The 12486-nt window shown below is 44.6% G+C and overlaps 1 protein-coding gene across 1 annotated transcript in view; it reads left to right on the plus strand.

Moving 5' to 3' along the window:
• CHN2 (chimerin 2) overlaps positions 1-12486 on the plus strand; it is a 438139-nt gene that overhangs the window by 391742 nt on the left and 33911 nt on the right. Inside the window, exon 9 of the mRNA XM_040352931.1 lies at positions 11815-11988. Within this exon, the coding sequence (XP_040208865.1) occupies positions 11815-11988 (174 nt within the window). The remainder of the gene's footprint in view (positions 1-11814; positions 11989-12486) is intronic.

Consider the following 12486-nt stretch of genomic DNA (forward strand, 5'->3'; position numbering starts at 1 on the left):
AATTGTCAGTGTGGTGAAGTGTATTGTAGTGGTCAGTGTAGTAGTCAGTGCAGTATAGTGGTCAGTGCCGTGAGATGGACAGTGTAGTGTAGTGGTCAGTGCAGTGAAGTGGACAGTGTAGTGGTCAGTGCAGTGCAGTGTAGTGGTCAATGTAGTTTAGTGGTCAGTACAGTGGTCAGTGTAGTGGTCAGTTCAGTGTAGTTTAGTGGTCAGTGCAGTGTAGTGGTCAGTGCAGTGTAGTCGTCAGTGTAGTGCAGTGTAGTGTAGTGGTCAGTGCAGTGAAGTGGACAATGTAGTGGTCAGTGTAGTGTAGTGGTCAGTGCAGTGGACAGTGTAGTGGTCAGTGCCGTATAGTGGTCAGTGTAGTGTAGTGGTCAGTGCAATGTAGGTGACAGTGTAGTGGTCAGTGTAGTGTAGTGGTCAGTGCAGTATAGTGGTCAGTGTAGTGTAGTGGTCAGTGCAGTGAAGTGGACAATGTAGTGTAGTGGTCAGTGTAGTGTATTGGTCAGTGCAATGTAGGTGACAGTGTAGTGGTCAGTGTAGTGTAGTGGTCAGTGCAGTGGTCAGTGTAGTGTAGTGGTCAGTGCAGTGGTCAGTGCAATGTAGGTCACAGTGTAGTGGTCAGTGTAGTGTAGTGGGTAGTGTAGTGGACAGTGTAGGAATCAGGTACTGTAGTGGTCAGGATAGTGGACAGGTAGGTTAGTGTAGTGGCAAGCATAGAAAGCAGGTAGGTTAGTGTAGTGGTCTGTGTAGGGGTCAGGTAGGTCAATGTAGAAATCAAGTAGGTTAGTGCAGTGGTCAGGTAAGTCAGTGTAGGAATCAGGTAGGTAGGTTAGTGTAGTGGTCAGTGTGGGAATCAGGCTGGTCAGTACTATTGTAGGAAGGGAGGGGACTCTGGGAGTGCTAAAACTCCACAGGTTAGGGGGCGCAAATTACTTGCCTTGCCCCGGGAGCTGACAACCCACGCTATGCCACTGACGCTCATTGTGGCCCGCGACCGGTTACTAAGTCGATAAAGTCGCTTATCAAAAGGTTGGGCACCCCTGGCCTAAACCAAGTTCCCCACCAGATCCTGTTGAACTGCCTGAAGTCAGAATATTCACTGGGACTACAAAGGGGATACCACCCCACAAGCTATTACACACTGTGAAAACACACAGCATACTTGAGCCAACATCCTAGGAAGACATAAAAAACTGCCAAAACGTGAAGCCAATAAATAGAGAAAAGAAGCGGAAAAACAATTAAAGTCACTTCAAGAAAATAAAACTTGGACACTCACAGAGCTCCCTCCTAACTGCAAAACTATAGGAAGTAAGTAGACTTTCAAAGTAAAGTCAGACACAGAAGGGAATATCCACAAATATAAAGCCAGACTAGTTGACTAGACCAGAAATTTGGTGAAAATTACGATGAAACATTCACTCCCCTCGTAAAACACTCCACCATCAGCACATTTCTTAGTGTTGCAGCCGGGAAGGGCATGCAAGTCAAACGCCTAGACGTTAAAACTGCTTTCCTGTATGGAGACATTAAGGAAGATCTCTACATGGAGCAACCACCTGGGTTTGAGCAACAACACAACCTTGTGTGTAAACTTCAGAAAAGTATCTACGGTCTTAAACAATCTGCAAGGATGTGGAGTGAGAAAGTGAACAAAGTGCTTACCAGAGAGAGATTCTCAAGAAGTAAAGCAGACCCCTGTCTCTACTCCAAGAATCAAGAAGACAGATAGATATACATCCTTATTTATGAATAAATGCTGATGTGCTCGTATTAACTCATGTGCAATGTGAATTGTACATATACAATCAAGCAAAAAAACCTGGTGAAGAAACTCTTAATATATGTGAGTAGATCATGAAAAAGTCCTGATGATTGAATCAGTCAGTCTGCAGTGATCCTTCCCTAATTGCCAAGCTCTCACTTCAATGTTATCAGGTTGCAACAACCTCCAGCAGCGATCAGATGTTTCCAGTTTCATTCAGTCACATGCAAAAGAGGAGGAAAGGAAACATAGCGCAATATTGTACCATATAGATGTGGATAAAGGCTGCACTTAGTGCACTCACGTATCCTCGCTTATGTTATAGACAGGTTATGTTGCCGCTCAGTTTAAGTGGACTCCTCACTCAGGATAGACATCCGATGGTCCGTCACTGTAGGCTCCTCCCCCACGCGTATCGTCACTCGTCACGTGACTTAATCATGGGTATTCTGAATACCCATGATTAAGTCACGTGATGAGTGGGCATACTATGCAGAAAAGTCAGTGTGACTGGAACACTCCACAAGCCTGTGACTGAATGATAAAGGAGAAGCAGCAGACTGATGAATCTATGCCTCTGTCACGCTGCTGCCTCTTAGAAGCACAGAGACCCAGTGATGGTGTCACTGGGTCTAAAATAAGGTATGCAACAAAATGGAAAGGTTTTCTTTAAAAATGTCGTTAGCAGGTTGATGAGCAGAAAGGAGAAATCAAGGAAGGAAAAATATAAGCAGTTTAAACATCAGCTTTAAAAGCTACAATAAATGATGCATTAATGAATATGGAGCTGAATAAATATTTTTTTTTTTTATATTTACCTGGAGTTTAGCTTTAAAAATAGAACTAATTTACAGAATAAAGTCACAGTATTTAGACTGCAGTGCCATCCCAGCAACCATTGTAGATTTATAGTTTCAGTCATTCCGGGACATCATGGCCTGAAAGCAGTTTACGTGTATAAAGGCATATAGAGCGCATTCTGTTATTGCTAGACCAACCTCATTGTAAGTGGCTGCAGATGTTGACAGGTCTTTGACATAAGTTGCACTGATTACTGGGACTCGTCTGAAATGCTACAAAAACATTTAATAGAGTAGTGCCCTCCAGGATTAGAAGAGATTTCACTGTCCTTGTGATGAATTATGCTTGACTTAATTTAAGCTATCGTGACAAATTAAAAATATTTTGTTCCTAATTTAAAGATGCCCTCTGGGCTTCCGTGCAATTCACTGATGTGTAATTGGATGAAAGGGTTGTTCAAACGCATCATTATTTTATAGCCCGCGGATGACCTTTTCTGCGATAGAGTAAAACCATTATGCTTGCTTCCGCTTGGATTCGGGGTTCATACTATAAACAAAAAATGTTAAGCCCTATCTTTTTTATTATTTTTTTTTATTTTTTTCGGTGTAGTGTCCTGACATTTATTATTTTAATGTTTTAGTTTTAGTATGTCTTGTCTTTTACGTTTTATATGTGAAAAATGTATTTGAAATTTGCTAGATGAAATAATTGTACTTTCTACGGATGTACAAATTCATCATTGTTTGTATTATAACCTATAACTCCATAATAAAATCAGAATGAAAAATGCCCTATATAAATGGTTTGTATTATAAAAATAGCTATTTTCCAACATTTTAATTAGATCCACTATGTTGGATCCTCTATGTCAGGGGTGCCCAACCAGTGGCCAGGGGGCCACATGTGGCCCGCGGAGCCCTCTGATGTGGCCCACGACCTCCTGCCCTGGGATGGTGGGTTTGCCAAGCCAAAATCGTGGGTTGCCAACCCGCCATCCCAGAGCATCAGGGTTGTGAATGAATTCTGGGGTAGTGGAAGCAAAACTTTTAAACCACTTAGGCTATGTATTTTTTTGGAGCTTTTTGCACTTTGCAGGGGAGCGTTAGTTGAACTAGCGGTTTTGAATACACTAACAAATTGATGCTGAATTCCTGCTAACAACATATAAGTAGTTACAGCAAACAGTTTTCATCAATGTGGGATAATGGACAGTAAATAAATAAAAGCTGACCATGTCAGTGGTAAATGGTTTGTCTCAACTAACTAACTGCTACATCTGCAAAACATCTTGTTCTGTTAAAAAGCAACAGACTTAGGCCTCTTTCACACTGGGCGGATCAGTAATGATCCACCCCGTGCACCTCCGCTTGCTCAGCGGGGATCGCTCCGTTGATCCCCGCTGAGCCAGCGGATGACAGGGCGGTCCCCGCACACTGTGCAGGGACCACCCTGTCTTTTCTCCGGTCTCCCCTATGGGGGGATCGGATGAACACGGACCGTATGTCCGTGTTCACCCGATCCGCCAGACAGACGGAAAAATAGGTTTTTCCTCCGTCACACTTTGGCGGATCGGAGCGGGTCGGATGTCAGCGGGCATGTCACCGCTGACATCCGCGGCTCCATAGAGGAGTACGGAGCGCCCGTACAGGTCCGCAAAAAAAAAACTGACAGACGGACCTGTACGGGCGCTAAGTGTGAAAGAGCCCTTACTGGCCAGATCACCAAATATAAATAAAAGAAAGGCTAAAAAAGAAAACAAATACAGCGTTTTCATCTAAGAATTGGTAAAGGGCAATATAATGTTTGCTTTAAGGTTTAATACCTCTTTAATATATTAAAAAGGTTTTGTTTAGTGGGGTGTAACTATAACTTTGATTTTGGAAAAAAATCAATGAGTGAAAGAAAACAATCCATAGCTGGATTATGCAACTAGTTTCATAAAACCAAGATATTCTCTTGTAAATGCAGTTTAATGAAACTTGGCACAGATTACTATCTGCTGTTTCTGTTTGTTCAGAGCGAGCGTAAGAGTTTTAGGTATCTCTATGTAGCTTTCCGATACTTCACATGTGCTAAGGTATGTCCTTCATGTAATACTTCACAAGCAAAAAACAAGCTCCATTCAAAAGCTTTGAAGAAAAGTTGAGTAGGCACCTAGTAAAATTACAGTTGGCCTTGCAGCCTTAGGCCCCATACACACCATAGAATCCATCCGCAGATAAATCCCATCAAATGGGTTTCAGCGGATAGATCCTATGGTGTGTACACTCCGTCGGATATTTATCCGCGGATAAATCTCCCCTGGGATGGATTTCCAGCAGATGGATATTTGCTGACATGCTCAACAAATCCATCTGCTGGAATCCATTCCAACGGATGGATCCGCTCGTCTGTACAGACTCACCGGATCCATCCGTCCAAAGGGATTCCCCGCACGCGTCGTAATGATTTGACGCATGCGTGGAATTCCTTATATGACAGCGTCGCGCCCGTCGCCGCGTCATAATAGCGGCGACGGCGCGACAGGTCATCGCCAGAGGATTTCAGCGCGGATTTCAATGCGATGGTGTGTACACGCCATCGCATAGAAATCTTCTGAAATCCTCGAGAGGATTTATCCGCGGATACGGTCCGCTGGACCGTATCTGCGGATAAATCCTCTCGTGTGTATGGGGCCTCATTCTAGGCTTCTGGGAAGATATTGGTATTATGTGTTGGCCAATGGCCATGTACCTTCAAAAAGAAAAAGCAGCACTGCCAGCATTGAAAAGTGAAGAAAAGTTTAATATTTGAATTTTTTTGCTGGAGTTGAACTTTCTAATAGTGGAAATCCAGTCATTTTATTTTTACTCTGAGTTTGGTTATTCTTGGTTCATTGCAAATTAAATGTTTTTTTCTCCAGCCGCTGTCTCTGGTCCTCATTGGATAGATTGATAGCAGCAGAAGCCATTGGCTGTGAATCAAATCCTGTGGTGCGGGAGCCTGGGGGCAAGGCCAAGTCCTGCTGTCTGTGTCGATGGACGCAGCAGCAGGACTCTGGAGTGCACCTGCATGAGGGCCCCCAGGGAGAGCGGCTCTCCCTGGGGGCACTTGAGAAGAGAAGGAGCCAGGAGCGCCACAAAGGGACCCCAGAAGAGGAGGATCGGGGCCACTCTGTGCAAAATCACTGCACAGAGGAGGTAAGTATAACATGTTTGTTATTTTAAAAACAATCTTTACAATCACTTTAAGCTTGTTTCTAGTACAGGGTGTCAAACTCCTTTTTATTGTGCCCACATCAGCAAGATGGTTGACCTCAAAGGGCCATTTGTACCTGTGAGGCCCCGTACACACGACAGAGTTTCTCGGCAGAATTCACCGAGAAACTCGGTCAAAACCCGGATTCTGCCGAGAAACTCTGTCGTCTGTACAGTTTTGGCTCGATGGAGCCGCCGAGGAGCTCGACGAGAAAATAGAGAACATGTTCTCTATTTTCTCGTTGTTCTATGGGAGAAGGCGGCCCGCCGAGCTCCTCGGCGGCTTCATCCCAAAACTCGACGAGGAACTCGACGTGCTTTGCACGTCGAGTTTCTCTGTCGTGTGTACGGGGCCTGAGACTAAATGTATGTATAAATGTATCTATTCTTTATTATATTAAATAATTGTCTCTGCATTCCATTATTACTGGTCTGAGTACTAACTCGAGACTTAAGGGTAGGTGCAGATCAGCATGGAACCCACGCACAGGGGGTTGGACACTGCTTGTATCATCCACAAGAAACTTTATTGGAGACTGCACAGATAGTGCACCGTGGCAGAACCACGTTCTGTGTGAGCAGTGTCCAATAAAGTTTCTTGTGAATGATATCAGCAGTTTGCCACCTTTCTTTTCAACTGGCATAGAATTGTATCACTCTCATAGTTATAACAAGATGTCCAGAGCCCCCCTGCCCCCTTACATCCGATGTTGATTTGGGATCGGCAAATTAAGTTACCCTGACATGGCTCCAGGGGTGCAGTGGTAGAACAAATAGTGAGCGAAGGTCCAGACAGTAATTGAAGGGTTTTCAATGTTTTATTTCCAGGCCAACACGGCCAACATCAACATTAGTTTGGAAGGACAAGGTTGATGAAAGGATAGGAGGAGAAAACCTTGCGGTATCAGGCCTGGATAACAATGGAGCAGTCAGTACTACTCTGTATAGTACCAACTTCTGCAACTAGTCGCCACTCTACTCGGAGTGGGTAAAGTGCCCCGGGACAGACCCCTATGATAAGCCTGGCAGCCGAAGTGTCACTCTGAACCATCTAGGAAGCCGAAATTCAGGCGTATCTAGCTCCCTGAATAGCAAGCATAGATACGACGGCGCATTTTTCAACTTACGCGGCGTATCAATAGATACGCTGGCGTAAAGGCTTTGTGAATCTAGCCCTATATGTTTAAAGACGGAATATGAGAACTGCCATTGCTGACCTTTGAATGAGGTTTGCGGCTTTGGACTGTTGTCCTCACCTGAATGACAGACAAAAAACAAGGCAAGGCTCAGGATGAGATTCATCAATGGCTTCTGATTCCTTTAAATGATCTTAAACTGATAAAAAAAAACTAAAAACATTTTTTGGCTGATATACAGAAAAAAGTCCATAAATGTAATGGGCCAGATTCACGTACGAGCGCGTAACTTTGTGCGGGCGTAGCGTATCCTATTTACGCTACGCCTCCGCAACTTGGACAGGCAAATGCAGTATTCACAAAGCACTTGCTCCGTAAGTTGCGGCGGCGTAGCGTAAATTGGCCGGCGTAAGCCCACCTAATTCAAAATAGGCTGGTAGGGGGCGTGTTGTATGTAAATGAATCGTGACCCCACGTAAATGACGCGTCTAACGAACGGCGCATGCGTGCGCATGCACAGTATCATGTCGAATTTACTCCATAAGATACGCCAGACCCAATGCCTGTGACGTAAACGTAACCTACGCACAGCCCCATTCACATACGACTTACGTAAACGATGTAAAAAGATACGCTTGCCGACATCCATACTTTGCATTACCTACGCCTCATATAGCAGGGGTAACTTTACGTCGGACTTAAGCCTTGCGTAAATGACGTAGCGACCGCAAGTACGTTCGTGAATCGGCGTATCTACCTAATTTACATATTCGACACGTAAATCTACGGAAGCGCCCCTTGCGGCCAACGTAAATATTGCACCCAAGATACGACGGCGTGGGAGACTTACGCCGCTCGTATCTTGGCCAAATCTATGCATAACTGATTCTAAGAATCAGGCGCATAGATACGACGGCTCACATTCGGACTTACGACGGCGTACGTGGAGATACGCCATCGTAAGTCCGCTGTGAATCTGGCCTAAAATGTATCCAAACCCTGACTATGAACATCTCTTCTTTGCTCCCATTTGGTCTTTTAAATATACCTTAGAACATAGGTGGCAAACACGAGGCCCGCGGGCCAAATCCGGCCCTCCAGGCCATTTCATGTGGCCCTCGCACCTCTCCTACAGCTGAAATATAGCTCCGGCCCTCCTCTGGTCCTACTCCAGACCATTACTTTCTGCTTTCAAGCAATGCATCCAGCTTCTTCCCAACAGCAGAATAAGGTAAGGGGGGTGCACTGTGATGTAAGGGAGAGTGGGGGACTCAACTTCTGATGGTGGGGTGGCTCTTGACATCTAATGTAAGGGAAGGGGATGCGCTGGACATCTAATCTTACAGATACAACCGGCCCTTTTGAGGACAATCATAATGCTGATGCGGCCTACAATGAAATTAAGTTTGACAACCCTTCCTTAGAAGGTTTGTTGCTCGAAAAGTGAAAAATATCTGTTAATTCTACCAGAAATCATGTCAGTTGATAACTTCATGTGCAATCTGACTCTGCTGCACCCTTACAGTTACATTTTCCCCAGCTATATATGTGGCCTACAAAAAACCTCCCTTTTGGTTTGGGGAAGGAAAGAGAGGGAGGTGTTCTATGGTTGTGTCATAGGGTGACAATGTTGCTCCTCCATAGATATTGTACAGAGAGGAAGCATTGTCATACAAGAAGTATGTTACTGGCAGGCTCCCCAAGTGAAAAAATACCTAAAACGGAAAAAAGAAAACAAATGCAGCCAGCCACCACATCTAAGAACTGGTTACCTGCAATATATTACATTTCTGTTTTTGGGTGTAGAGATGCTTTAAATTCTTCCTATATGCATACAGTGGTCAATTGTATAGGAGAATGTAAAGACCGGGGGTCGTTTAATGTATTTTTTCATCACTTTTTTTTTAAATTGCAGGAAAAAGTATGTTTATTGAAGTTGCTACATGCCATCCAGAACTGTATTAATGTATGAAATACAGACTGTCATTAGCTGTCAGTGCTACACCAGACATAACAAATATACATTCTTCCAGACAAAGTATTTATACTTGGAGACATTCATGGGAATTTCCACTTGGAGTCGACCAGTTTCCGTTTCTATCTTTGGCTTCTATATAAAATCTTGGCCTGACATTACAAAAATAGCGCAGAAATTTCCCAACAGCTCCCATGTCGGGGCCAAGTTCAGAAAAGACCCACATGTAATGTGAAAAGGAACACAATTTATCTGCTGTAAAATCATTAACTATGATGAGTTGCCAGCTCAGATGAGCATCAAGCTGCCGGGTCAGCCTTGTCTTCTACCTACATACTGTGGAAATGGTTTACTTATCATGAATCATAGTGCTGTGTGGTCACATAGTTCCCATGCACGGCCCCTCGTCCATTTAGAATTCCTTTATAGCTGTTACACTAATACGTGTGGACTGGGGTCTCTGATAAGGAGAACCAGCATGTGGCCCATAGTTTCCTGTATTTATGTGAGTGTGATAAATATGATGATAAAAAGCATGGAAATAGTAGGAAAAATAATTATAATGGGCCAGATTCAGAAAGAAGTTACGCTGGCGTATCTATTGATACGCCGCGTAACTTCTAGGATGCTCCGGCGTATCTTTTTTCTGTTTTCTGAAAACAAGATATCCCTCGGAATTTTGCTAAGATCCGATTGGCGTAAGGCTCTTACGCCGTCGTATCTTAGTTGCATATTTATGCTGGCCGCTAGGTGGCGCTTCCGTCAATTTACGCAAGGAATATGCAAATTAGGTAGATACGCCGATACAGAAACTTTTTCCGGCGTGAAGTTACCCCTGCTATGAGGCGTATCCTATGTTAATCACTTGCCGCCCGCCAATGACATATTGATGTCGGCAAAGTGGTTGTAGAATCCTGACTGGACGTCATATGACGTCCTCAGGATTCTGAGCTGCTGCGCGCCCCCGGGGGCGTGCATCGCGGTGATCGTTGTTGCGGGGTGTCAGTCTGACACCCCGCAACACCGATCTCGGTAAAGAGTCTCTCACGGAGGCTCTTTACCACGTGATCAGCCGTGTCCAACCACGGCTGATCACGATGTAAACAGGAAGAGTAGAGGAGAGCCGATCGGCGGCTCTCCTGACAGGGGGGGTTCGCTCTGATTGTTTATCAGCGCAGCCCCCCCTCGGATCGCCACACTGGACCACCAGGGAAGCCCACCCTGGACCACCAGAGAAGGACAAACAAAAAAAAAAAGTCTGAAAAAAAAAAAAAGTCTGGAAAAAAAAAAGCATTAAAAAAAAAAAAGATGCCAATCAGTGCCCACAAATGGGCACTGACTGGCAACATGGGTAAATCAGTGCTGCCCCACAGTGTCCATCAGTGCCACCCCACAGTGTCCATCCATGCCCAGTGCCCACCTATCAGTGCCCATCTGTGCCACCCATAAGTATCCATCAGTGCCACCCATAAGTGCCGCCCATGAGTGCCCATCAGTGCCGCCTATGTGTGCCTATCAGTGCCGCCTATGTGTGCCCATCAGTGCCGCCTATGTGTGCCCATCAGTGCCGCATACCAGCGCCGCCAATCAGTGCCACCTTATCTGTGCCCGTCAGTACTACCTCATCGATGTCCATCAGTGCCATCTCATCAGTGCCGCCATATCAGTGCCCGTAATTGAAAGAGAAAACGTACTTATTTACAAAAAAATTAACAGAAAAAAATAAAAACGTAATTTTTTTTCCCAAATTTTCAGTATTTTTTTAGTTGTTGCGCAGAGGTGATCAAATACCACCAAAAGAAAGCTCTATTTGTGGGGAAAAAAGGACGCCAATTTTGTTTGGGTACAGTGTAGCACGACCATGCAATTGCCATTCAAAGTGCGACAGTGCTGAAAGCTGAAAATTGGTTTTGGGCGGAAAGGTGCGTAAGTGCCTGGTATGGAAGTGGTTAAGTATGGACGTCGGGCCAGCGTCGAATTTTCTGTCGATTACGTCGTTTGCGTAAGTCGTTCGCGAATAGGGCTGTGCGTAGTTCACGTCGAAAGCATTGGCTTTTTGCGGGTTAATTTGGAGCATGCGCACTGGGTTACATTCACGGACGGCGTATGCGCCGTTAGTCAAAAACTTCAATTACGTACGGGTCAGCCTTCATTACCATACAACACGCCCACTACATGGATAATTTGAATTCCGCGGGCTTACGCCGGACCACATACGCTACGCCGCCTTAACTTAGGGCGCAGGTTCTTTCTGAATACAGAACCTGCCTCACTAAGTTACGGCGGCGTAGCGTATCTGAGATACGCTACGCCCGCACAAATTTACGCCGGGCTAATTGAATCTACCCCGGTGTGTTTATTATCTCCCCAAAAGGATAGAGAAGTTCTTCTGAATAAATCTGCTGTGGAGACATATGAGTTCTGCAACCTTTCTTCTGAAAATACCAGTTGCCTGGTTGTTATGCTGACAATCTGGCTTCCATATTAGGAGTCACTGACCTGACCTGACTTGGCATATGCAAAATATGCAAATCAGAGAAATCGAAATAATGTTAGAAGTATTCATTTGCATACATGTGCCAGATAAGTGACTTACAATGTTAAAGAAAAATGTCAGGATCAGACTGCCGGGCAACTAGCACTTGCAGAATGAGTCAGTAATGGTAATGTTGGTAATGTTGGTATTGTCAGCCTTTATGTTTCTTTTTGGAAAGTTTTTCTTTAAATTGAACCTGTATTTTCCCATGCAGGGCAAGTAACAGGTTTGCCACCTGGTTGGTGCCAATTAGGCCTGTTTTATCTTTTAATCTGCTAATTATTGTTACTCTGGTGTGATATCTCTTTGAATTGCACTACTTTGATTTTTGTTCACTGCTTGTATTTTTTCCTTTTCAGACTGCGGATTGAATGTACATAAACAGTGTTCCAAATACGTGCCCAATGACTGCCAACCAGATCTGAAGCGCATCAAGAAAGTGTACAGCTGCGACCTTACCACCCTGGTGAAAGCACACAATACCCCGAGGCCCATGGTAGTAGACATGTGCATCCAGGAGATTGAGCAGAGAGGTTAGCCGTTTATTCCTGTCCATTACTTCTTCCAAATATACACCAATCTCAAAGGTTGCATGGTCCTTATCTCTCCTCCCCTGAGATGAATGGGCATTGAATTATCACAAACAAACCCAATTATAGCCATCATGCTGTTCTCTTATTATTCATAGACCTCTATCTGTAAGGCAAGAGCCATCGTCATCATTGCAGACAGTATAAGAGATGCCCTTTTCTGAGCCTATAATTGCCTTAGGGCTCTTTCACACGTCTGTTCCGTTCGTCCGTTTTTTGGACGTCCGTTAACGGACCGCAATGCTTCCCTATGGGCTAGCGTCCGTTAGCGGATGAGCATCCGCTAACGTCCGTTAGCATCCGTCTGCGTTCAGTTCCGTTTTTTTGGACGGAAGAAAACCCTATTTTTCTTCCATCTAAAAAACGGAACGGACGAAAAACGGATGATCCGTTTATCATCCGTTCCGCTAACATCCGTTTTTCTATATAAAAAGCCTAAAA

This window comes from Rana temporaria, chromosome 5 (assembly GCF_905171775.1).
Source record: "Rana temporaria chromosome 5, aRanTem1.1, whole genome shotgun sequence".
NCBI classification, from domain to species: Eukaryota; Metazoa; Chordata; class Amphibia; order Anura; family Ranidae; genus Rana; species Rana temporaria.